Source organism: Vigna angularis, chromosome 10 (genome assembly GCF_016808095.1).
Source record: "Vigna angularis cultivar LongXiaoDou No.4 chromosome 10, ASM1680809v1, whole genome shotgun sequence".
Classification (NCBI taxonomy): domain Eukaryota; kingdom Viridiplantae; phylum Streptophyta; class Magnoliopsida; order Fabales; family Fabaceae; genus Vigna; species Vigna angularis.
In genome coordinates, this window is record NC_068979.1 from 30915806 (window position 1) to 30943766 (window position 27961).

The window sequence follows — 27961 nt, forward strand, 5'->3', positions numbered from 1 at the left end:
AAGATTGAGGACGTAGGAAATGAGAGCATTAAATCTTCATCCACTGGAGTTGAAGACATTGGCATTGGAGGTGCTGTTGCAACTCACATTGCCAAGGTAGTTGAACAAGATGATAAACAAGAGGGAATATATGTTGCTCCTAACAACAACAATGACATTTCTTCAGGTTTCTGATTTCTTATTTTCTCATTTCCATCCTATATTTCCATTTCACCCTCTCAAACTTTTTACAGCTTCTGCAGATATCCGTACAAGATTGGGAGCATATAAACATTTTGTTCATCTGGATGATGCACAGATTTCTCTTCTGGTGGAGGCAATAACAACATATCCTCATCTCTGGAATGCTTCCAAGAAGTTTAGTGAGCGCTTTCAAGCTTGGAGGTTGAAAATTTTGGCAGATATGTTGCTGTTCCTTCATAAGGAAAGTGACGATAGTGTTATTCCTCAAAGAGAAAAAGAGTTCGATAAACTATGTGAAGAAGCTATTGAAATTGGATTTGAGAGTTCATGGGTAGAGGAAATGCGTCAACGTGTTGTGGGGAGGGATCCTAAGCTGGAAGAGGACATTGCACAGAGACAAATAGATGAGAATTCTATGAGGTATGACTATTTTGTTAGATGAGTATACATTTGGTGAATTTTTACAAGATTGATAGCATCAGTTTAAGTTTTTTGTTGTTTGGCGAGAAATTTATGTTTGTTAAACAGGTGTATTAGTGGGGACGTTGTTGAAGAAGGTGATGGGCCTAAGATTAGCTTGGAAGAAGGTTCTGACTTGGTTGATAAAGAAGGTGAAATAGGTGTTGTTGCTAATGACCACATTTTGGCTCCGAGAAATGAAGAACCAGAGCAGGAATTTTTTGCAGAAGTTTTCACTTCAGAAATACCAAGAATAGCAACATCATTAACAAACTCGCAAACAGTTGAAACACCCTCAAATGTGAGTCTAATAAATTTTTTTATGAGTATTAGATGAGACTATTGTGATTTTACACCTTTTTATCTGCAACTTATTACACCAAAGCTACATATCATTTGTTCTTGCGCAGAGTATTGAGCAAGTTGCCGTAGAGGAAACCATAGCAAAGAACACCAATATGGCAGCTTCATCAATTTTTTCCGAATCCACGACCTCTAAGTTGGATCCAACAGTTACTTTACTAAGTAAATCACATCCACATCATGTAAGTTTATTTTATGCAATTCACATTTCTAACATATTCGGTCAGAATAAAAAGGATGTTGCCATTCTGATTTTAGGAGTGGAATTGAAAAACAAAAAGTACTGAATTTCTACGTTGGAATTTAAATTGAATATGTTTACTCACATTTTATATATTGATAATAGTGTGATCGTAATAGTGGGATAAAGACTTATTAAACCTAAAAGGATTTTAATGACACTAAATAAGTGATGGTAGGAGATATATTAGTGATATCATATTCAAGGTAGCTTTGGTAACTGACTTAGATAAGTACAGAATGAAAAAAGATGTTAGATGTGAAAATTTTAACTTATGTCTCATTGGTTTTTGATAGGTAACTGACTTATATTCGTATCATTGTTAAATCTTCCAACTAAATCATTCGGTTGAAAATCCATCAATTACTTCACTTAAGAACTTGTCCATGGTATTTACACCAAGTCATAGGATTAAAACCTCTCATTCGAGTACATTGTAGTTGAATCGGATAACTTATTTTTTGGTATTGCTGATCATTTCGTCATCAATAATAAAGTTCATAAACATTTATAAAACATAACATACAAAAATGTAAAATGTAATTAATAATAACAACCACATTAAAAGAGTGCTTTATATAGTGAACAAATTAAGTTAATATTATTATGATTGAGTTGGGTTAAGTTGTATGATCCAACTCCTTTGTTAAATGAAAAGATATATATATATATATATATATATATATATATATATATATATATATATATATATATATATATATGGATTCCGGAAAGGAGAAAACATTGTCAAACCGTTATGCGGAAAAATGATTCCGAAAGGGATTCTAAAAACATATTTTTCGTCACTGAAAACAATATCACTGAAAGAAATTAGTGGACTAGTTATAATGATAGTTACCTTACAAAATTTAGGTTTAGCATTGAAATTGTATTGGTGAAAATGACACATTTATTGGAAAAGTTCTAGCATCAGTGATAGACTAGCAGTACCCAACTACTGTTCTAGAATTTAGAAGTCCATCTCTATTTGTATGGCAACTTCTCTGCATAAAATACCTAAGCATATAAGTGCAACAATTAGTGAACATAAAATTGGATCTTTTCATATTAAGACTAACTCCTACCTTGCTTGTTCAATAATTCAAATCAAAGTTGGTGTATCAGGAATCAAACAGTGAAGGAGGCTTTCCAGAACAGCATGCACTTAACGAAATAATATTAAGAAAACCACTAAAAATAGCTCATACTACCACGTGATGAACATTAAAAGAAATGGTGCTTTCAAACTTTAGAGCCACTAACTCAATCATATTTTTTCAATTTGTGATACACAGGAGATTGGGGACGTAAGAAATGATAGTATTAAAGAGGGGCCTGCAGCAGAGGGTGTTGAAGACATTGGCATTGGAGGTGGTGTTGCAACTCACATTGAGTCTGGTGGCGTGGACATACTTGCACAATATTCCAAGGTTGTTGAACAAGATGATAAGATGAATGAAGGAAAGGCAGGAATACTGCCAAGTCCAGATTGCACAGAAGCTGTTGAAATTGGATTTGAGAGTTCATGGGTTGATGAAATGCGTCAACGTGTTGTCATGAGGGATCCTAAGCTGCGAGAGGACATTGCACAGAGACAAATAGAAGAGAATTCTAAGAGGTATGACTATTTAAATTTTGAACTGTGTAATGTAAAGAATGAATATTACTGACTTTATTGATGCCCAATTAAAATGTATATATGTTTCTCTTTAGATATACATTTGGTGGCATATGAAATTTTTACAAAATTGATAGCATCAGTTTCTTAGTTTTTTTTTCTTTGGAGAGGAATTTAAGTTTGTTACACAGGTGTAGTAGTGGGAACATGGTACAAGATTCCCAGGCTGTTGAACGAGCTGATGGGCCTAAGATTAGCTTGGAAGAAGGTGTTGCTTCTAATGACCACATTGGGACCCTGACAAATGAAGAAGCAGAGGAGGAATTTGTTGCAGAAGTTTCCACTTCAGAAATACCAAGAATAGCAACAACATTAACAAGCTCACAACCAGTTGAAAGGTCAACTCCAAGTTGTTTGAATATGCCTCTACGTGAAACACCCCAAAATGTGAGTCTAATAAATATTTTTCGGAGTATTTGATGAAATAAAAGTATCGAGAGTATAGTTATTTTACACATATGTTCATTACTTCGTTTAGGCATTGGTGGACAAACAGCGGATTATTGAACCGTCTTTGATGAACCAACAAAATCCATTTGGAGAAATTGTAAGTAGCCCCAAGATTCCTCTGCTAAATGGCAAACAAAATACCATCAATTGTTTTAAATTAATATGCATGTCCACCTTCTATCAATAATGGCAAACAAAATACCATCAAATGTCCACATCACAGAAAGTAGTCATGTATGCAAAGCTACATATCTTTTTGTTCTTGTGCAGAGAATTGAGCAAGTTACTGTGGAGGAAACCATAGCAAAGAACCCCAATATGGCAGCTTCATCAATTCTTTCTCCACCTGTTAACACTCAGTTGGACCAGAAAATTACTTTCCAAAGTAAATCACATCCATAAGTTTATTTTAAACAATTCACGTCTCCAACCTGTTTTTGGTCATGATGTGGTCATTCCGATTTATCATTTGTTGTAGAAGTGAAATTAAGACAAACAAAACGAACTTAATTCAAATTGAAATTGAAATTTAATAAATTTGTTATCATCACGTGCAGAGTTTAACTTCTACTCACTGCTTTTCTATGATTTTATCAAAATTGGTATTAAGAAACTAAATGCTTTGCAACTATTATGGCTTGATGTTAATGTATTGTCTGTTGTATGCTTTCTTCTTATTCCTCCCAGAGTGAAATTAGGAGCAGCCAAACTGAGGAAGGCATTGGGACCAACGATGTCATAAGCTTATTTGCATCAGAAAAAGAGAGTGAAGATAGCCCAGTGGGAAAGACCCTCGCTGAGCTAGAAAAGTTTATGAAGATGTCTCTGAAGGACGTAATTAGCTCTGAAACTGACACTCTTCGTCTTTGGTCTACTCTTAATTTGCTGTCCAACCTTCCTTTCAAAGATTTGACTCTATCAGATGGACTCAAACGTATTATAGACACTATGCTCCAACACTTCCCAACCATTCTACGCTCTTTTAAGCAAGGCTTTGCTACCACCGACAAGCTGGGAAAGCTTGAAGCTTGTCAGAATGAGGTGGCCACTACTCTTGTTTCCAAAATTTCTGAGGCAGAGAATTTCTACAATGAAGCTCAACTGAAGGAAGTTGTTTTGAAGGAACAAATAAAAGATTATGAGGCTGCCTTATCATCTTTGGAGAAGGAAAAGAATAAATGCATTGCGGAAACTATAGGGTACAAAAAGGAGCTTGAAAACGTGATGAAGGATAGATCTCAAATGTTTGAAGATAAAAGAAAAGTTGAGCAAGAGTTGTTTGACGTGGCTTACAAATGGTCAAATTTGTGCAGTGAATATGAGCTCAATCGCATGGCTGCTATAAATATCCCGTAAGGGTTTTCGTTGTTCATTGTTATTGTTTGCTGTTGTGTAAGAGGTTGCTCTTGGCTACAAAGAGAAAACAAGTGTTACGAAAAATCAAAAAGGCTATTTGTTCTTTTATGTAACTTAATATTATTTTTCCTTTAGACCTAAATAATAACATATCTTCACTAAAAGGAGTAATGAGTGTTGCCGCAACGGGTTTGATTTCCGACGACATCGCTGATTGAATTAAGCAGCAAAAACAGCACCCAACAGGACCTCTCACAAATAGTTTGGTGCTTGGAATTCCAAAAATTTAAACTTATGCAATAAACGAGCTATCAAGCAGGGAAGCACTCAAAAAAATGAACCTAAGAAAGGTGCTAGAACTGATTAAGAAAGTAAGAAACAGAAAGAAGTTGCATTTGAATCGAAATTAAACTCAGATAAAATTTTGTCGAAACTTTTCTACGAAATGTCTAAGAGAAAAATCCAGTTTCTGGTGCAAAGTTGTGGTTCTGATGCTTCCAGATTTCGAAAATGAGTTGCACTAGTCTTTTGAATTTTTAAAATTATTGTAATAACCCTTTTGTTGATTGTTTCTTTTTAAAATTGACTAACCAAGCTTTTGCTACAACTCCTACTCAGATTCACATGCACCAAATCCAGAATTCAGAATGCAGCCAATGAAACAGCAAGTTGTCTTATGAAAATGGTCAAAATTTTGGTGGTTCAAATAGTGAAAATACATAGGACAACTAAAACTTGTAGTGTTTTTGCTTCATTAAGTTGGAAGCACTGAAACAAACTTGTTAGCATAGCAAATGGATGCAGAAACGTGCAATTCCAAAATCTAACTCAGCCAACCCTTATATTGAACAACTCTAACACCCAAATTTTGACTTAATGATTCAAATAGCCTTAAAACAATTTACTGGACTCTGGAACACAAATTAAAACTTGAACAAAACACTAGGAGATTAATGTAAGATGTTCAACAAGGATCAATATGCCAAACCAGATTTAAAAAAAAAAATTCGACTCAAACAAAGAAAATGAGTATCAAGAATGGCAAAAAAAGTGTAATAAAGGACATCTATAAGGTAAAATCTGTAATAAATGGATACCTTTAATAAGTAATAGGTATGATAATTTTAATTACCCGCTTATTGATAGTATCAACTTGTGAACACTCATTATCTTTGTGGAAAAGAAAAGAAGGAAATGTTAAAGAAAAAGGTATATATGGTTGTTAGAGTGTTTCGAAAGTGTGGTATTATTCTGTTGTGTTGCGTGTTGGAGTGATTCAAGCAATGCATTACTTTCATCTCTCTCTCGAGCTATCAAGAAATTCTAATCCTTTTCTTTGCAATGGAAGAAGCTCTACATATCATCTCTTTCTCTTTCTACACTAACTCATCAATTCTCTTATGTCTCGAGGTATTTCTCTCTCTGTTAATGTAAACTTATCTATCTTTCCTTATTTTGACTTCCATCATTATAAATTTAATAAATTCTATGTTTTATGAGATGAATATTACTTAAATAACCTATTATCTACTGTGATCATTGTTATACCCTCTACTGTATTACATATATCATTTATCTTAAAAGTGTTTTAGTTAAAATATAAAAAAATTATGCTCGCTCAAACCTTTTTTTTACGGTATTTTTTAATTTCTTTACTAATTTTAAATCGATTTGGCTAAATCTTCTAATTTCTTTACTGAGCTTGCCATCTTTTGTTTCCTATAAATATCTCAAATCTTACATTTTTAGTTTCAACAATTCTCGTACTATGATTAAGACAACAAAACTTATATCCCTTTGATTATTTTCATTTTGGGTAATCAATGAAAGATCTATTGATTATTCTTACATCTAGTTTCTGTTCTTGCAGATTTTAAATGCTAATTTCTGTTTGAAACTCCAAACTTTCGGGTGTCTTGTATCAATCTACAATTAAAGAGGTATCTTAGGAATCACTTTATTGGTTCTTACTATTGAGAAAGTCAAGTCAAACAACTTTAATAGCTTGCACTTTCATCATTTTGTCTGTTGCTTTACGGTTATATTCTATGCACACTGTATATAAGCAACATTACTTTTCAGTTTAATAATACAGACTCTATTCTTCTTAATTCTCATCTCATCTTTCTCCAACAGAATTGGTATCAGAGCGAGGTTACGTGGGAGCCTAGGGTTGCGTCTCAAGAAAACCAAGAACACAGCGTGTGTAGGGTTTGTTGGATCTTGAAGCAAGAAGAATGGCGGGGAGTGATCTTTCCACTGCAAATCTTCCAATACTCACGGATAAGAACTGGACGAGATGGAAGACAGATGCTGGAACTGGAATCACAAGCGTATCAGCTTGGTGAAAGCCAGAATGGCGGAAGGTGAGGACAACCCTATCGCAGTGGAGTCAACAACAATGTCGGAGGACATGCATCATGTTCAATGTGATGAATCTGATAGACCAAGAAGGCAGCGAGTGCAACCGCAGAGGTTTGACGATTGTGAGATCTATTCAGACGCACAGATAGGCGATGAAGGGGATTTGGTGCACATGGCTTTGCTGGCTGGGGCAGAACCCATAAACGAATCTGAGGCGTTGAAGGAAGCTGTGTGGCGGAACGCTATGATGGAAGAAATCGAATCCATAGAGAAGAATCAAACCTGGCAGCTTGTTGATCTCCCTGTTGGGAAGAAGAGTATTGGAGTAAAATGGGTGTTCAAACGAAAACTGAAGCCTGATGGATCGGTTTCAAAATATAAGGCCATACTTGTGGCTAAGGGTTTTCTCCAGAGGCAGGGACTGGATTTCACTGAGGTATTTGCTCCGGTGGCACGAATGGAAACCATTCGACTAGTGATAGCAGTGGCATGTGCAATGTGTTGGTCACTGTTTCAACTAGACGTGAAGTCTGCCTTCCTGCATGGTCCGTTGGAGGAAGAGGTGTATATCCAGCAACCACCAGGATTCATTAGCAAAGGAAAGGAACATCGTGTATACAGGCTGAGGAAAGCGTTATATGGACTGAGGCAAGCCCCTAGGGCTTGGAACAAGCGCATAGACTCGTTTCTGGTGAAGCTCGACTTCACTAGATGTATTGTTGAGCATGGTGTGTACGTAAGAAGAGGCAAAGGAGAAGAATTGATTATCATCTGCCTGTATGTAGATGATCTGCTCATCACTGGATCAAACCTTACACACATAAATGAGTTGAAGAAGGTTATGCAGCTAGAATTTGAGATGACAGATCTGGGAAAACTGAGCTACTTTTTGGGCATGGAGTTCACTTATACTGAGGCGGGTATGATCTTGCATCAGAGGAAGTATGTCAAGGAGTTGCTGGAACGATTCAACATGTCTGTGTGCAACCCAACACGAAGTCCAATGGAGGTGAACCTGAAACTGGTTGATGATGAGAACGAAGCTGATTCAGAAGAGACATTGTTTAAGCAGATTGTAGGTTCACTACGTTTTTTGTGTAATAGTAGACCAGATCTCTCATACAGCGTAGGGTTGATAAGCAGATTCATGAGAAGGCCAAAGAAGACGCATATGCTTGCAGCGAAAAGACTGTTGAGATATGTCAAGGGCACTGCCGATTTTGGCATATTATTTCCATTCGGGAAGCACAACACTGATGGAGGAAGTCTAAAACTCATTGGGTTTACTGATTCAGATCATGGTGGAGACTGTGTTGAAAGGAAGAGCACATCAGGCTATTTGTTTATGCTGAATGGTTCTCCCATTTCGTGGTGTTCGAAGAAACAACCCGTGGTGGCTCTGTCCAGCTGTGAAGCAGAGTACATAGCGGGTAGCTATGCAGCTTGTCAGGGGGTTTGGTTGGAAGAAATATTGAAGGAGTTGATGATTCCAGTAACAACACCTCTGCTGTTGAAGATAGACAACGTTTCTGCAATCAATCTCTCAAAAAACCCTGTGAGCCATGGTAGAAGCAAGCACATTGAGGTGAGATATCACTTTCTCAGAGATATGGTAAACAAAGGAAGAATAGCCTTGACCTACTGCAACACTGAAGCCCAGCTAGCTGATATTTTTACGAAGGCAGTGAAGATTAACAGGTTTGAGTGGCTAAGAAAGGAAATTGGAGTTAGGACCAGTGCTGTGAGTTTGTCTTGAAGGGGAGTATTGAGAAAGTCAAGTCAAACAACTTTAATAGCTTGCACTTTCATCATTTTGTCTGTTGCTTTACGGTTATATTCTATGCACACTGTATATAAGCAACATTACTTTTCAGTTTAATAATACAGACTCTATTCTTCTTAGTTCTCATCTCATCTTTCTCCAACACTTACAAGTTTTTGTAGTGATAATATTTTCATTATATAGAATTAACATATTAATCACATGATTTATTTTCAATCAGATACATCAAATTGACTATTTTATTTACTTTTAAAAAAGTTATTAAATTGCCATTTCCAAACACGAGTCGAAGTGAGAAAATCATTTTAATTTAACAATATTAATATATAACAGGTCTTCATAACACATAAATTAGATACGGACAAAATTCACATAGATAATGTAATAAAATTATAACTAAGATTTGCTTTTTAAAAATGATAATTAGCTTAAATGTATTTTAATTTATACCAGGTCGTTATGTTTTACCCCCTCTTCCCTCCTTTTGTAATTGACCTTTCTCTGTGAAGCACATATACACTTACAAAAGGTTTCCATGAGTGAGTTTTCTCTTTTGTTGTTAATTTGCATCAGGTATTTTTTAGTGAAATTTATTATTAATATTGTTCTATATTGAGTCAACCGTGTCAATTTTTTAACTTTTTTTCCGAATTCTATGAAAAGTATTATATTAGAAACAAGATCTTTATTTGACATTCCATTATCCATTATCAACTCACCTCAAGATGATTAAATTTGTATAAGTAAGTTTGCCATCTTTTCTTTTCTATAAATATCTCAAAACTTTTTTTTTTCTTTTCCAATTTTCCATTCTTAGATTAGTTTGATATCATTCTAACATTATTACTACAAATCTTATGTCTGATTGAGTATATATCTGAGCATATATATTACATTAAATAACATACGCATAAGAAAAATGCTTCCATTTATTTTTGTTCCAAGTAATTTTTAGGAATTAGCGAGAATAAATTTGTCTTATTTTTAAACAACGATTTTATCACTTGTCCATCTTAAATTATGGTTGTTCTTTTTTATTGTCATTTCTCACAATAATTACATGAACACTCACACTATGGCTAAAGATACAAGTAAGAAAAAAACGTAACTTCTTTAATTTCCAATCAAACTCCCATCGATTTTATTATTTTCAATGAACCTTGCATTTTTAGTTTCAAAAATCATCCTACTATGACTAATAACAAAAACTTATACCAAACGTTCAGGTGTCTTATATTGGTTGTCCTATCAATCCACAATTAAAAAGGTATCTTAGGAATCCGAAAATCGTAAAATCATAACACATATAACCTAGATACGGACAAAACTCACATAGATAATGTAATAAAATTACAGTTAAAAAAAATACTAAGATTTGCTTTTTAAAAATAATAATTAGCTTAAGTTTATTTATATTTATACCAGGTGTCATTATATTTTACCCCTCTTCCTTCTTTTTATAATAATTACCCAATGAGGTTTTTTTGTTATTAATTTGCATGAGGTAGTAAGTTTTCTCTTTTGTCTCCTTTCTAAACAACTATTTTATCACTTGTTCATCTTAAACCTCTATTTAATGTTACTTCTTGTTGTTTTTCTACCATAATCATGACTTCATCATTGTGTTGCTTTTTTTCATTGTCATTTATCACAACAATTATGTGAACACTCACTGTTGCTAAAGATACAAGTAAAAAGAACCTAACTTCTTTAATTTCCACATGTCCTGGAATCAAATTCCATCGACTTCTTCATTTTCAATGAATCTTTCATTTTTAGTTTTAACAATTCTCCTACTATGATTAAGACAACAAAACTTATACCCCTTTGATTATTTTCATTTTGGGTAATCAATGAAAGATCTATTGATTATTCTTACATCTAGTTTCTGTTCTTGCAGATTTTAAATCCTAATTTCTGTTTGACACCCCAAACGTTCAGGTGTCTTATATTTGTTGTCCTATCAATTCAGAATTAAAAAGGTATGTTAAGAATCACTTTACTAGAAATCTTGTTTAACAAATACATGATTATTTTTCAAAGCATGCATCTATGACTATTTTTCAAAGCTTGCATCCATAAAAGCATGATTACTTAACATACTTCAAAATATAAACCATTCAAATTCCAGTACCAATGAGATGATTGTGCTTAAAGAAGTTAAAATATACATTAACCAAATTAAAAATAGTAACATCAATTTTAGATTATGAAAACAAATTCCTATATATAAACTAAATAGCCTATACCTAAATGATAATGAGTTCAAAATAAGCTGCACAAGGAAGTTCTCATTCATACCTATTTCCAATGCCTTAAGTCTTACTATAATGTTTAGCATTTAAATAATGTGCCCCATTCATGGTGCCTAATGTACTTGTTAATGTCCCAAAACAAGAGACTTATCAATTGTGTAGGAGCGCTCCCCCACAAACTCTTTTAGGGTCAATAATAATATGATTTGTTCATTCCAATAATATTAATGACAATTAAAATATGTATTAGTTAGAATCACATACTGCATTTGGATATATAAGTAAAAGTAATGAACATATAAAATTGTGTACAATTATATTCATTACTTATAAAATAAAATAATAAACCCTTGAGTGATCTGTAAATGTCTTTTATTAATGAATTTCAATATACATATAAACTATTAAACATATAGTGTAGCATCCTTTATTTCATGAGTAATTTACATAAATATCATTAATTTGGAACAACATAAACATAAAACCTTTGTCTCCTTTGGCGACTAACAAATTCATCTTACATTTAATTTCAAACAAATATAATACCCACTAGCACTTTCATATATATATATATATATATATATATATATATATATATTTGTTTAATTTTTTTCTCATGTAAAAAAGAAACTATTTCATTAAAACACTAAAAAAAACATAGGATAAGATTTATTGGCTTTTAAATACAACACCAGAATGGGATCTTAAAATTACATAATTCTCATCTATATTAAATGAGGGTATGTATACCTTTTTCCATGAGAAATTAGCCTTTACTGTTCTAAAGATTCAATGAGAGATGAATAAGTGTGAGCCTTTTTCTCTTCGAGAGATTGTTCTTTAGTGCAGTGTTATGGAGATTCAATTTGATGGATGTAGGACAAAAAAACTTTTACATACTTATAAACGTCCTCAGTTAGAGGGTTACTCCCTACACCACCTCACATTATTCCCTGCACCACCACATTATTTTTAAATTTCAAAACTATCTTTTATATTTTAAAATATCGTATACCACCACGTCTTTCTTTAAACGGATGTCGACATCTATTGAAGAAAAAATTCTTCAACGGATGTGTCACATTCGTTGAGCTCTTTTTTTTTAGTTTTAGTTTTTTAATTTATTGTATTTTAAATTAATATATAAATATTATTTATTTTTTTTTAAATTATTACTTCATTATTTATAAATTAATTTTATTTTATTTAATAAAATAATTATTATTAATTTAATTTATGTATTATTATTTAAATAATAATTAAAATATTTTTAAAAAAATTATTAAAACGGATGTGCCATGTCCGTTAACCGATGTGGCGACATCCTTTGAAGTTTTTTTTTTAGATTTTAGTTTTATAATTTATTATATTTTAAACTAATATATAAATATTATTTAATTTTCTTAAAATTCTTACTTAATTATATATAAATTAATTTAATTTTATTTAATAAAATAGTTATTATTAATTTAATTTATGTATTATTATTTAAATAATAATTAAAATATTTTTAAAAAATTATTAAAATGGATGTGCCACATCTGTGACGATATCCGTTGAAGTTTTTTTTTTTGTTTTTAGTTTTTTAATTTATTGTATTTTAAATTAATATATAAATATTATTTAATTCTTTTAAAATTATTACTTAATTATTTATAAATTAGTTTTATTTTATTTAATAAAATAATAATTATTAATTTAATTTATGTATTATTATTTAAATAATAATTAAAATATTTTTGAAAAATCTATTAAACGATGTGCCACATGTGACCACATCCGTTGAAGATTTTTTTTTTTTAGTTTTTAGTTTTTAATTTATTATATTTTAAATTAATATAAATATTATTTAAATTTTTTAAAATTATTACTATTATTATTTATAAATTAAATTTATTTTATTTAATAAAATAACTATTATTAATTTAATTTAATTAAAATATTTAATAAAATAACTATTATTAATTTAATTTATGACCACATCCGTTGAAGATTTTTTTTTAAATAAAAATAATAAACTAAAATATAAAATATGTAAACGGATGTCAATATCCGTTGAAGACGAAACGGCTGTTGACATCCGTTTTATAGCAAGGACAAAATAGGTAGTGGTGGAGGGAGTATGTGGTGGTGGTGGAGAAAGACACTACGTTAGTCATCATTAGAAAATTGCTCCTTTTTAGCCCAATTATTGGTTTGCCTTTACTTATTAATTTATTTACTTATTAACTATTTAATTATAATAAGTTATGTACACGAGACATAAATCCTCACTTATACCATATTATAAATGAATATGATACATGTTGTTAAGGTAGTGCGAATCGAATGCATAAATGTTAGAGGGGTTGATAATGGAAAATATAATAGACCCAAGTAATCTTGCAATGATATATTTTTGGTATCATATTATATATGATAGTGAAATATAGATCTAACTCAACTCTATATATTATATTTTGTTAGTTTAACTTACTAATTTATTAAATTTATTGATATATAACAAAATGCGAAAAAGGTCACCTTAGTAAAAGAAAATTAATATTGATGAACGAAATAGAGGAAAAGATTATTTTATAGTCTAATAAAAAAACTATAAGGAATTAAAGTGAAGTTTTCTATTTGAAAGAAAAAAATTGAAAATTAAATTATAGATAGGAAATAAAGTAATAACAAGCGTTGAAGACATGAAAGTAAGTGTGGAATTCTTCTTACTCACGAGGTCACCAATCTCTTCATGCATATAATAACTTGATTTATAGAATTCTCTATAACAATTAACATTTTACAGAATTACATATTTTTTGTTCGTTTCCTATTTACAATTTTTTTCTAAATTTGATACGATTTAAAAGCGTTTCTATAAATATAAACAAATATCAACAAAATTAAACTTAAAAAAAATGTAATGTTAATTTGGTATATAATGCATGTTTCAGTTCAAATTTTGATCAAATATATTTTGCACTCCTATACTTTTTTTTTTTACTTAACAAATATTTTGATTTACATACTTGTGTGTCATTAAGTACACGTTTGGATATGATTCATTTTTTTGTTGGACGGAGGTTATTAAAACTTTTTCAAAACATAATGTTATTTAAGAACTAAATATTTTCGTTAAAATCATGAAAGAGATGAAAATGAAAACATATTTTAAAACACTTATCTCACCTAATATTTTAAAACTAAAATTATTAAGAAGTTGGTTATCTTTAGTGTATGAAATAATTGAATATTTAAGAAGTTGTTTATCTTTAGTGTATAAAATAATTGAATATTTATAATATAAAGCATTAAATTTAATTACTATGCACAACTTCAGAATTTATTTTTACAATAAAAGAGAGTTAGTAGAACCTATAATAAATGATCTTAAAATAATTTTTTTATCTAATACCTCCTTTGTTGTTCAGGTTAAAGAAAGTTGCATTTGGTGGAACAAATTGATGGACTGCCTTGTGGGTTTTGCATCTTCTGTTTCAAGAGATTTAGTGTGTGGTGCATTAAATCAATTGCGTTATCTTCGCTCCTTTAACAATTTTGTCAAAAAGCTTGAGCAAGGAGAGGACGATTTGATTGTAACAAGAGATGATGTCCAAAAATCCGTTGAAGATGCAAAGAGGAAAACTAAAGAGATTAGTGGAGTTGTTGACAAGTGGCTGCAAAATGCTATGAGTGACATAGGTAAAGTGAATCAGTTGCTGGAAGAGGCAAGAACAAACAAAATGTGTTGCTTTGGGTATTGTCCAAATTGGATTTGGCGATACCGTACAGGAAAAAAGCTAGCAAATAAAGTTTTTGACCTTGAAAAGTTCATTGATGAGGGTAAAAACTATGTCTCATTTGACCGCATCGCTACGCTACCTTCAGACACCCTTGACATTCTTTCAGAAAAATGCATGAATTTTGAGAGTAGACAATCTGCATACGAGCAACTACTGGATGCAGTGAAAAATAATGATGTTTCCATGATTGGGTTGTATGGAATGGGAGGTTGTGGTAAAACCACATTAGCAATGGAAATTAGGAAGTTCGTAGAAGCAGAGCATCTTTTTGAAAAAGTTCTTTTTGTGCCTGTTTCTAGTACAGTGGAAGTTGGGAGGATTCAAGAGGAAATAGCAAGTTCACTGCAAGTTAAATTTCCAGAAACCGAAGAAATGCAGAGAGCCCAAAGATTGTGCTCAACATTAACTAGAGAGAAAAATGTTTTTATAATTCTAGATGATGTGTGGGAGAAGCTTGACTTTGGCCGTATTGGAATTCCTTCTTCTGAACACCTTAAAGGCTGCAAGATTCTCATTACCACTAGATCAGAAGCAGTTTGTACTTTAATGGATTGTCAAAGAAAGATTTACTTGCCAATTTTAACCGATGAAGAAGCATGGACTCTTTTCCAAAATAAAGCACTTATATCAGATGCCACCTCTGATACCTTAAAGGAAATAGGAAGATTAATTTCGAATGAATGTAAAGGATTGCCGGTAGCCATTGCAGCTGTTGCTTGTAGTTTGAAGGGAAAAGCTGAGACGGAATGGAGGGTTGCATTGAATAAATTGAGACATTCTAAGCCAATAAATATTGAAAGAGGTTTGACTGATCCCTACAAGTGCCAGTTGAGCTATGATAATTTAGATACTAAAGAAGCTAAATCACTTTTCCTGTTGTGCTCTGTGTTTCCTAAAGATTTTGAAATTCAAATTGAAACTTTAACAAGATGTGCAATAGGATTAGGTGTAGTTGGAGAAGTTGACTCATATGAAGAGGCAAGGAGTGAAGTGATTGCAGCTAAAATTAAGCTTGTTAGTTGTTGTTTATTGTTGGATGCAGATCATGAACGTGTCAAAATGCATTATATAGTTCGCAATGTAGCCCACATAATAGCAAAACATGAGAATAAGATGATCAAGTGTGAAGTGGAAAAGGATGTTATAGTGGAACAAAATTCAGTAAGATATCTATTTTGTGTGAAATTTCCAAATGATTTGGATTGCTCCAATCTTGAGTTTTTATACTTACAGACAAAGATGAAAGAATTTGATGGGATTTTTAAAACAATGGGAATGCTCAAAGTTTTGATTCTTGAAAACCATGAGGATGGAAAAACACGATTGTCAACAATATCTTTCAAAACATTAACAAATCTTCGTTGTCTATTCATTGAGAATTATGAATTGAGCGACTTCTTATTTTTAGGCGGTATGAAGAATCTTCAAACTCTCTCGTTATATGATTGTTCACTGCCTTCATTTCCTGAATTACAAACCGATGTTGCGATTCAACTAAAATTGTTAGACTTAAATGAATGTAACATTAAAGTGAAGCATTTTGAAGTGATTAAAAGAATCCCGCTTTTGGAAGAGTTGTACATTATTGATATTGACGGAGAATGGGATGCTAACAGTGAAGACAATATTGAATTCTTTAAGACGTTTAGCATTCCCGAAACACTGCAAAGGTATGGAATTGTATTAGGGTCTCGTTACATTCATCATTGTAGAGATAGAGATATTTACATTCATGGCAGAACTTTATTACTTAACCATTTTGACATATCAAATGAGGTAATAAAGGGTTTGGCAAAAAGAGCAAAGAATCTATCTGTGGCAACTATTCATGGAGGTGCAAAAAATATCATCCCTGATATATTTCAAATTGAAGGAGGAGGTTTGGATGAGTTGAATAAGTTGGAGATACATGATTCTAAAGAGTTAGAATGTTTGATTGACACTCGTAGTCACTCGAGTGAGGTGGTAACTCTCTTCTCCAAGTTGCATACGCTTGGAATTAAGAACATGAGAAATCTAAGAGTTATATGGCATTGTTTTCTTCCTGCCAATGGGCCTTTTGAGAACTTAGAGAAGCTGTATTTAAGTTATTGTCCACGACTAACATCTCTCTTCACGTATGTTGTTGCTCGAAGTTTGGTAAAATTGAAAATATTAAAAATATCAAGATGTGATGAACTGAAGTATATATTAGCAGATGATGACAAAACGGAGGAAGGTGAAGATGAATTCACCACAGGGCATCCTGTACAAATTTTCCAAAATCTACAGGATGTACAGATATATAGCTGTCGAGAATTAAAACATATATTCCCAGCCAACATTGTTGGAGGCTTAACTCAATTGAAAGTTGTTGAGATAGAAGAATGTGATAAGCTAGATCAAATAATTGGAGATATTGTTCCATCAACAGACCGTGATAAACTAATAGAGGAAGGTAAGCATCCATATTTCTATAGCCCTTCAATTCCAACAACATTTCCTTAGTTTGAAGAAGATACATATCAGTGAATGTGACTTTTTGGAGGGTATATTCCCTGTTTCTTTTGTTGGAGAATTGAATGATATAACAAATAAAGAGGCTGCTGATTTGAAAGACTTCTCTAGTCGAAATAATACTCAAATTGAGCTTCCTGCTTTACAAGTACTTCAACTTCAGGAAGTAAATGTATATTACTGTCGAGAATTAAAACATATATTCCCAGCCAACATTGTTGGATGTTTAGGTCAATTGAAAGTGCTCAAGATAGAAAGATGCGACATGCTAGATCAAATAATTGGGGATATTGTTTCATTAGCAGAGCAGGATAAAAAAGAAGAACTTGATGAAATCGTTGAGGAAGGTAAGCATCCACTTTTATATAACACTTCAATTCCAACAGTAACAGTTGCGAAGCATAGCCCTGCTACATTTTTCTTTTTTCATTTCTAAATATGTTTAAACGTGTATTAGTAAGTCTAAATATTGCTTAGTTAAAAATGGTGACTTTTGAATTTCGTTACAAGTTACATAAACATTGTGAATCTGTTATTATATATGAGAAATTTAAGCATAATAATTATATATTGTTTCATCGCGATGTTATTTTCCATTAGTAAGGTTCAAATTCGAGACACTACTAATCTAATTTTACTTAAACCAACTACTTGTTAATATACTTCAAGCAAAATTGGTCTCATTTAAAATTAAAGACAATTATATTTGTTGGGTAAACTTTAAAAGGGTCCACACGGTTCTATTTGTTTGTTTGTGATGATTGTAACTACCACACTACACCGAAAGTAGCCATCCACTTCACTAACCACTATTTGGATTTTTGTGTGTAACTCACTTATAAAAGTGATTGAAGTGGTTGTAAAATACCCACCGAGAAGAAAGAAAATACAGAGGAAGGTGTGGTCGTGTGACACACTTGTAGTGTGTGCACCGTGTGAGAATGGGCAGTGAGAAAAAGGAGAGAGTCTCCATGTTTGTGTATTGTGTGAGAGAAATAGTGAAAATGGGTTGTGTGTTGTGAGTTGTATGTTGTGAGTTTGAGAGACTAATGTAGTGTGTTTGTATTTGTGTATTCTGGATAGTTTGTCCAGAAAATTAGTTTATATAATGAAGTATATTTTCCCAGATAATACAAATTGGTTTTATACCTCCCAGCTCGATTTCTACAAATTGGTATCAGAGCTACGGATGGAAGAGGAGAAGGTCACGGCTGGCGCTGATTTCATTTTGGAAGGTGCTCACGCTGTGACTTCATTATGGAGCTCTCGGACACAGCAGCAGAGAAAGGAGACCGAGAATAGAAGAGCAGCTGGTCCAGCAGGGGCGTTCCAGCAGAAGCTTGAGGAGCTCACGGACAGCCCAACTTCAGCTTGGTCCAGCTACCAGCAAAGAAAGGGGTAGAGACCCGTGGAGCTGGAAGGAGTATGAGGGAGAGCCGCCACTGAAGAGGAGAGGGAGCTGGAGTGTCTCCCGCAGGAGCCGGAGGAGACGCTGGAAGTGGCGAAGGCGTTTCCGCAAGAGTTGGTGCCGAAGATAGAGAAGGCGAGCAAGTTGGTTCCGGGGTTGGAGCGAGCGACAACGACGTTGGAGGCTAACGTGTTGATGGCGTCTTCCGCACATGAAGTCCAGCAGCCAAGAGAGTTGGTGTGTTGGTGTGCAAAGAGAGGGGGCTGGAACGTATTGGAGCAGCCACCAAATAGCAGAGAAAAGAAGAAGCAACAACGTTTTAGAAGTGCAGCAGCAAGGTGTCCAACAAAGAAGGAGAGCATAGATCTCAGTCATGGCATTGCAGCAGCAGCAGCACGTTGAAAAGAAGCGAAGCAACGTTCAAGAGAGAGCTGGGACACGCCACATTTTTGAAGCACACACAGCTCATGTGCTCATGTCAAATAAGGTGGATCCATGGTTTTTGGAAGCAAGCGGAAATTAATGGAGGTGTGCCTGGTCCAGGAGTGATCTTTAAACAAAAAAGAATTCACTTTAGAAAGAGACACATGCTTCACGTAAAAAAAGAAAAAAAAGAAGTGGCCCATTCTGGAGGAAAAGGACAAAATGATGACATGGAAAGCAAACCACCATGATTGATGTTTGGAGAATTCTTTCATTAAAAAAAAAGGAAGAGTGGTCACGTGAATTCTAGCATTTGAAAAGACCACCTTATACATTTTTTATTATTTAGTATTATGGTGAAAGAACATGATTTAAGAATGAGGCACGGGTCCCATTGTTGAAGGTTGAGCACGTTGCTGCAACCAATTGCTTGAGAATGAAGAGGAGATTAAATGAGGAAGTAGAGGCCACACACGTTGGAAAAGCATGTTGAGGAGTGTGAGCTGAAGGAGAAGTGAAGCGATCTGTGAAGGCCGGAAGAAGTGGAGGCGCTGATTTCATTTGAGGAGAGTGGTGTGCACACGGGAAGGAGAAGCCGAGAGGTGCAGGGACTTCATTTTTTTGTTAAAAAATGTAGCTGATTTAATTGGGAGAACTTTGAGTGTCCGAAAAAAAAGGATAGTGAAAAAGAGAGAGTTTGAGTATTCGAAAAAGAGAGAGAGAGTAAGAGATGACTAATCTTGGTAACAGTGTCCCTAATTTAGTTGACAGAGTGTGTCAACTATGGTGATCGGAGTCTGCAGATGAAAGCTTTTGTTGGATCCCGGTGTTTGGGATGTTGTGGATTGTGGGAAACGAGAACCCACAGAGAAAGAAGAGCAAATATGTGACCCATATTGTTGAGGTGAAAAGGACGCCTGTGAAGGAGGAGTCCAACGGTGAGAAGATAGCAAAGGAGGCATCTTCAATAGACGCGTACAGGGGACAACTGTGTTAGGCAAGACGAAGTTTGAAAATTTGAAGGAGAAAGTGGCAGATCAACTCGGCAGAAATGGAGAGTCGCTGCCTGCCAGCCGAGTTGTGGAGAAGAGTTTGAAATCATGAACGGATGATTTCGAAAGTTTTGTGTGCGTCATCGAGGAGTGGAAGGACCTATCAAAGCTCTTGGGTAAAGAGGTTGATCGGGTTCTAGAGACGCACCAGCAGCGGAGATTTGAGCCACTAGATCGAATGCTTCGGGAAAAGTTTGATTTGAAGAGGAGGAATTCAGAACACTCAAGACCTAGACGATCCAGGGAGAAGAGGTCGAGAACAGGGAGTAGAAGATCTGGGAGAAAGAAAAAAAAAAGTCGAGGTGATGGGATACAGTGCAAGAAGACCAATTTAAAGTTTACGGGGGAGTTTTGTTGGGTAAACTTTAAAAGGGTCCACACGGTTTTATTTGTTTGTTTGTGATGATTGTAACTACCACACTACACCGAAAGTAGCCATCCACTTCACTAACCACTATTTGGATTTTTGTGTGTAACTCACTTATAAAAGTGATTGAAGAAGTGGTTGTAAAATACCCACCACCGAGAAGAAAGAAAATACAGAGGAAGGTGTGGTCGTGTGACACACTTGTAGTGTGTGCACCATGGGAGAATGGGCAGTGAGAAAGGAGAGAGTCTCTATGTTTGTGTATTGTGGGAGAGAAAGAGTGAAAATGGGTTGTGTGTTGTGAGTTGTATGTTGTGAGTTTGAGAGACTAATGTAGTGTGTTTGTATTTGTGTATTCTGGATAGTTTGTCCAGAAAATTAGTTTATATAATGAAGTATATTTTCCCAGATAATACAAATTGGTTTTATACCTCCCAGCTCGATTTCTACAATATTTGCGTGGAAGTAGTTTGTTAAATTTAAAATTACTTAAAGGAAACTGTCTTGTGCGACTATTTTCATCATTTTTAACCGATAACTCGACGCTCTAGATTGTGGTTTTAGTTCCTAGAAACCAATATTTTTTTAATTTATATTTTCTTTTCAGGAACACTGTCCAGCCTTGCAAGCCTTGAGATAAAACGTTGTGGGAAGTTAGGCTCAATTTTTACAGCATCTATAGCTAAGACCTTGACTTCCTTGGAAGAACTGTTCATAGAAGACTGCAAAAGTTTGAAGGATATAGTAACTCACGAAAGCATTGTTGGGGATGAGCATGATATTTCAATCTTCCAAAGTTTGAAAAAGCTTCATATCAGTGAATGTGAGTTATTGGAGGGTATATTCCCTGTTTCTTTTGTTGGAGAATTGAATGATATAACAAATAAAGAGGCTGCTGATTTGAAAGACTTCTCTAGTCGAAATAATACTCAAATTGAGCTTCCTGCTTTACAAGTACTTGAACTTCTTCATATTCGAAACAGAACCGTTGTTGGTAGTTATGATGTGATATGTCCATCTTTAAGAAAACTATCATTTGGTGTATAAAATTGCAGATATCGAACTCAGATTTTGATCCGCCGGTTGAAAGTGTTGAATGTCTTTCAAAACAACCACATGGTTTGAACTTCATTATGACACACAATATTAGAGAGATTGAACTGAAAGGCTTTGATAAGGCAAAGTACCTTTTTAAACTCTCCATTGCTTCATCATTGACGATGTTGGAAATTTTGAGAATTGAGAAATGTCATGGACTTGAGTACATTATAGACACTGATGATGAATATGACAAAGAGCATATGAAAGCTATCTTTCCCAACTTAAAAAAGCTCTCAGTGTATAACTGTTTCCGATTGAAATATATATTTGGGCAATATGACGTAGCTAATAAGGATTATAAGGAGATTCATATTCAATTCTCAGCATTGGAAATACTCTCTCTTCGGAATCTACCAAAGTTTGGTAGCATTTGTTCTACCAACAATTTCACTGTGACGTGGCCGTCTTTGAAGGAGTTTGAGTGTTACGAATGTTTGTATCCATTTTATGGTTCAAGAGAGCCTATTATCACAAGTACGAAGGTAGTCTTGTCTTTTTTTTCTTTTTATGATTGTTAATTAATTTTTCTTTTTTCGTTTATGTTTTTACATTTGCTCTTAATGTCCTACAGGATCCGAAAGGCTTTGATAATGCAAGGTACCTTTATAAATTATCCATTGCTTCATTATTGATGTTGGAAATTTTGAGAATTGAGGAATGTGCTGGACTTGAGCACATTATAGACACTGATTATGAATATGGCAAAGAGAATATGAAAGCTATCTTCCCTAACCTAAGAGAGCTCTCAGTGCGCGATTGTGGCCAGTTGAAATATATTGGCCAATATGCCGTAGCTAATCAAGATTACAAGGAGATTCATATTCATTTCTCACCATTGGAAACGCTCCATCTTTGGAGACTACCAAGTTTTGTTAGCATTTATGCTACCAACACTCTCACTGTGACGTGCCCTTCAAAGAATTATTTTGCCTTCCTAAATCTTGGAAAACTAGAAATAATTGAATGTGCGAAATTGGAAGTAGTCTTTCCAAAGTCTGTGCTAAGATGCTTACCAAAGTTGAATGTTCTTGTGATAAGAGACTGCAAAGAATTAAAGCATATCATGGAAGAAGACGAGTCCAATTTTCTTTCTATAGATGGAGGCTCTGAACTAAAGGAGATTATTGGATGTGATAAAGAAGCTTCAAACAATTATTTTACCTTCCCAAATCTGGAAAAGCTAGAAATAATTGAATGTGCGAAATTGGAAATAGTCTTTCCAAAGTCTGTTTTAAGATGCTTTCCAAAGTTGAAGCTTTTGAAGATAAGAAAATGCAAAGAATTAAAACAAATCATTGAAGGAGATAAAAATTTGTCTAATATTCTTTCTCCTCAACCATGCTTCCCAAAACTAGAAACATTGCATGTTGATGATTGTCACAAGTTGAAAAGATTATTCTCTGGATCTGCTTCTAATGACCTTCCGAATCTTCTTCTTCTGGCCATAAATGGAGCCTATGAACTAGAAGAGCTTGTTGGATGTAAACAAGGAAAGATTAAAGTTGAGCTTCCAAGACTCAAACTTTTAATATTTACGCATCTGGAAAACTTCAGTCAAGAGATTGAATTGCATAATGTAAAGAATTGCATTGTCTACAAATGTCCAAAACTCTCTTTGACTTCAACAACTACATTTGAGAAGCTCCTTGAAGATTTTCCTTATGAAGGTAAATATTATATAAAGTCTTCAAATTTAAACTATTACAGTATAGAAATGAGGTAACTCGCTATCTAATTCTTCTCTAGATAAATGTTGGTCTTAATTCGTATACACTCTCAAAAAGGAAAAATTTACGAGTTCCAAACTAAATGTAATTTTTATCTCACTTTTGTTCAACAACCTCAAATTATTTTAAAAAATTAATTTTTTTTTTAGTTATTTTCACATTTTGTTTGCACTATTACAATTTAGTTATCTGTGTAATTTACTCTATCCTAGTGTACTATTATTTGTTTTTTTTATGATGTCAAGAAATATTAAATAATTGTTATGTTGACTAAATGTTTTGAATCCGCTTATTCTAACTCCACAATCCACAACTAAAGTTGCTAATTCGTTCACAAAATATGATCACATTTGAAATAAGTCTTGCCTATGTATATTGGCATGGTTTGAGACAATTCGTCCCTTCATTTGTAAACAATTTTACCTAAAGAAAATATATTTACAAATTCATTATTTCACTCAGAGAGGACGGTTTCAAATTCCCAACAGAGTACTCACCAGAATTTTTTTAAATAAGAACATTAACTTGATTTTTGCTGCAAGACTTTTAATTTTAGGTTCTAGTAATTTTAGTTATGAAGAACACTGTTGTAAAGGGTACTATCCTTAAGACGTAGAGTCGCCACTTTATGTTGATGGATGATAAAAAAATTCCTATCATGAAACTTTTTATATCTTTTTTTGTATTATTAATTGTACTGATTTAATGATCCATCATGGAAAGTTGAGGTTGTATTCCCTTTTGTTATGTATTTCATTTTCACGTGAATTCCCTAATATATATATCTTTGTACAGATTTCATAAACACTGAACTTGGTTTTTGGGAATTTGATCGCATAGTAAAAATCATACATGACGATTCAACTATTAGTGGTAGCAGTGAGTTCACTTCATCACAGGTCAGAACCAACCAATCTATGAATATAAATACAATAAAAAAAAATTATAGCCTATTCTGTCTCATTATTAGAATAACTTCTTTCAATTTTAACGTACTAAATTTGATCTCCCTTTTTATTAAACAAATCAATGTGATCCATAAATTTAATGTACCATTAAAATTCTTAAAGTAAATCATATTTGGTAGATCAACAGAAGCCACCTTAATTACCAACAAATGCACATCTGCTAAGTAATTTAACAGGAAATGAATGATTGATGTATACTACTCAAAGCTAAGGAGTGAACAAAGAAAATTGTTGGTGTCCCTTGTTTCAGAAAAAAAGGACTGTTGCATGTTCCTTTTCGAATGGTTTGAGGTTGATACACATTTTCATTTCATTTTTATAAAAAAAACAAAAATATTCTACTTAATTACACATCTTCTGGGCATGTGCAGATTGCAGAATATTGAGTGGGGCAAAGAATTCAATTGCATTAGTTAAAGTCATAATATATCAACTATTTAAGAATCAAATAAAAATTAGTAACCTAAATATGGAGAAGAAGGAAGTATAGTCATAATGAAAGTTACTTTACCAAACTTAGCTTTTGCATTGTAAATATGAAACTGACAACATTTATTGGAAAAGTTCTAGCTTATCACTGATAGACTAGCAATACCAACTACTGCCTTAGAATTTAGAAGCCCACCTCTAATTTGTAACATTACTAAACATAAAAATGGATGTAATATTAAGACTAACTCCTAACTTGCTTGTGCAATATTTCAAAGCAAACGTGGTGTATCAGAATCAAACAATGAAGGAGGTTTTCCATACCAATATGCACTTGAAGAAGCAAGTAATAGGTCTCCTTTCAAAACTTTAGAGCCACTCACTCAATCGTATTTTTTCAATTTGTAATACACAGGAGATTGGGGACATAGGAAATGAGAGCATTACAGAGGGCTCTTTAGTAGAGGGTGCTAAGACAAAATCTTCATCAACTGGTGTTGAAGACATTGGCATTGGAGGTGGTGTTGCAACTCGCATTGAGTCTGGTGGGGAGGACATACCTGCACTAGATTCCAAGGTAGTTGAACAAGATGATAAGATGAATGAAGGCAAGGCAGGAATAGTGGCAAGCAAAGGAATCCGAGTAGAAGAAGGGTTGAACCTTTTGCATAAACAAGAGGGAATAGATGTTGTTACTAACAACAACATTGACATTTCTTCAGGTTTCGGATTTCTTATTTTCTCATTTCCATCCTATATTTCCATATCACCCGCTCAAACTTTTTACAGCTTCTGCAGATATCCGTACAAGATTGGAAGCATATAAACATTTTGTTGATCTGGATGATGCACAAATTTCTCTTCTGGTGGAGGGAATAACAACATATCCTCATCTCTGGAATCCTTCCAAGAAGTTTCGTGAGCGCTTTCAAGCTTGGAGGTTGAAAATTTTGGCAGATCTGTTGTCTTTCCTTCATAAGGAAAGTGTCCATAGTGCTATTCCTCAAAGAGAAAAATATTTCTATAAACTATGTGAAGAAGCTATTGAAGTTGGATTTGAGAGTTCATGGGTAGAGGAAATGCGTCAACGTGTTGTGGCGAGGGATCCTAAGCTGGGAGAGGACGTCGCACGGAGACAAATAGATGAGAATTCTAAGAGGTATGACTATTTTGTTAGATGAGTATACATTTGGTGGCATATGAAATTCTAACAAAATTGATAGCATCAATTTCTGAGTTTTTTGTTCTCTGGCAAGCAATTTAAGTTTGTTAAACAGGTGTTGTAGTGGGGACGTTGCTGAAGAAGGTGATGGGCCTAAGATTAGCTTCGAAAAAGGTTCTGACTTGGTTGATAAAGAATGTGAAATAGGTGTTGTTTCTAATGACCACATTTTGGCTCCGAGAAAGGAAGAACCAGAGCAGGAATTTGTTGCAGAAGTTTTCACTTCAGAAATACCAAGAATAGCAACATCATTAATAAATTCGCAAACAGTTGAAAAGCCAGCACCTTCAAATGTGAGTCTAATAAATCTTTTTATGAGTATTAGATGAGACTATTGTGATTTTACACCTTTTTATTACTTTGTTTAGCCATTGGTGGACACACAGCACACTAGTGAACCGTGTTTGATGGAGCAGAAAAAACCACTTGGTGAAATTCCAAAGGTAAATGGCAAACAAAAATACCATAAATTATTCTAAATTAATATGCATATCCACTTGCCATCGACAATGACCCTGCTAGTATAAGTCACAAAAAATAAATGAAGTCTGCAAATTATTACAGCAAAGCTACATATCATTTGTTCTTGCGCAGAGTATTGAGCAAGTTGCCGTAGAGGAAACCATAGCAAAGAACACCAATATGGCAGCTTCATCAATTTTTTCCGAATCCGCGACCTCTAAGTTGGATCCAACAGTTACTTTACTAAGTAAATCACATCAACATCATCATGTAAGTTTATTTTATGCAATTCACATTTCTAACATATTCGGTCAGAATAAAAATAATGTTACCATTCTGATTTATTATTTATCGTAGAAGTGGAATTGAAAAACAACAGAATTTCTAAGTTGGAATTTATATTTAATATATTTGTTATCATCACACTTATTCCACCCAGGGTGAAATTAACAGCAGCCAAATTGAGGCACGCATTGCTAAAGAAAGTGAAGGCCATCCTAAAATCATTCAAGACTTTGGGGCCAATGAGATCACGAGTTTATTTGCACCAGTTGTTGTTGGGAAAAAGGGTGAAGATAAGCGAGTTAGAAAAGTATCTGAAGATGTCTCTGAAGGATATAGTTAGCTCTGAGACTAACAGCCTTTGCCTTTTGTCTGCTCTTAATTTCCTTTCCAACCTTCCTTTCAAAGATGTCAAAGTATCAGATGGACTCAAACATATTATAGACACTATGCACCGACACTTCCCAAGCATTCTATTCTCCTTTAAGCAAGGCTTTGCCACCACTGACAAGTTGGCAGAACTTGAAGCTCGTGCGAATGAGGTGACCATTAAAAAGAAGTTCTATGATGAAGTTCAACGGAAGGAAGTAGTTTTGAAGCAACAAATCATTAGGTTGAAGGAAGAAATAAGAGTTTGTGAGGTTGCCTTATCATCTCTGGAGGAGGAAAAAAACAAATGCATTGCGGAAACTGTAGAATACAAAACGGAGCTTGAAAATGCGAGGAAAGACGAATCTCAAATGTTGGAGGTGGCTCATAAATGGTCAGTTCTGTGTAGTGAATATGAGCTCAATCGCATGGCTGCTACAAATCCCTCGTGAGGGTTTTCGTTGTTCATTATTATTAAGGTTAATGTCTTATGTTTTTTCTAGTGGTTTATGCTTCAATAAGATAGCTTGGTCCTAAATTAACTTAATGTGCACCCAACCCATCAGCCAGTACCACTCATCATATAGCTTCAGTTTACTTTCCAAATTTCGATTGTTCTATTTTGTTGTATGTTTGGTATCTTATTTGTGTGTAAGAGGTTGTTCTTCGTGAAACAGACAAAACAAGTGTTGTGATAAATGAAAAAACTATTTGTTCTTTTATGTAATTCGGTGA

At 33.8% G+C, this 27961-nt stretch overlaps 3 protein-coding genes across 3 annotated transcripts in view; all 3 read left to right on the plus strand.

The window, feature by feature from the left end:
* The window catches only part of LOC108334989 (uncharacterized), a 52033-nt gene extending 48139 nt beyond the window's left edge, over window positions 1-3894 (plus strand). The window contains exons 9-16 of the mRNA XM_052869069.1: window positions 1-166; window positions 234-603; window positions 712-943; window positions 1053-1187; window positions 2542-2864; window positions 3056-3311; window positions 3403-3471; window positions 3645-3894. Coding sequence (XP_052725029.1) covers window positions 1-166; window positions 234-603; window positions 712-943; window positions 1053-1187; window positions 2542-2864; window positions 3056-3311; window positions 3403-3471; window positions 3645-3776 — 1683 coding nt within the window. The 3' untranslated portion in view covers window positions 3777-3894. The remainder of the gene's footprint in view (window positions 167-233; window positions 604-711; window positions 944-1052; window positions 1188-2541; window positions 2865-3055; window positions 3312-3402; window positions 3472-3644) is intronic.
* Window positions 11-27953, plus strand: LOC128194186 (uncharacterized). The gene is made up of 7 exons (XM_052869073.1): window positions 11-96; window positions 25469-25613; window positions 25681-26050; window positions 26148-26406; window positions 26482-26556; window positions 26708-26845; window positions 27015-27953. Exons 2-7 carry the CDS (start codon window positions 25490-25492, stop codon window positions 27198-27200), a joined length of 1152 nt encoding a protein of 383 aa, XP_052725033.1. The 5' UTR covers window positions 11-96; window positions 25469-25489; the 3' UTR covers window positions 27201-27953.
* Window positions 14582-18818, plus strand: LOC108334992 (disease resistance protein SUMM2-like). The gene is made up of 3 exons (XM_017570910.2): window positions 14582-17357; window positions 17476-17763; window positions 18598-18818. Exons 1-3 carry the CDS (start codon window positions 14582-14584, stop codon window positions 18816-18818), a joined length of 3285 nt encoding a protein of 1094 aa, XP_017426399.2.
* Window positions 27954-27961: the final 8 nt, after the last annotated feature.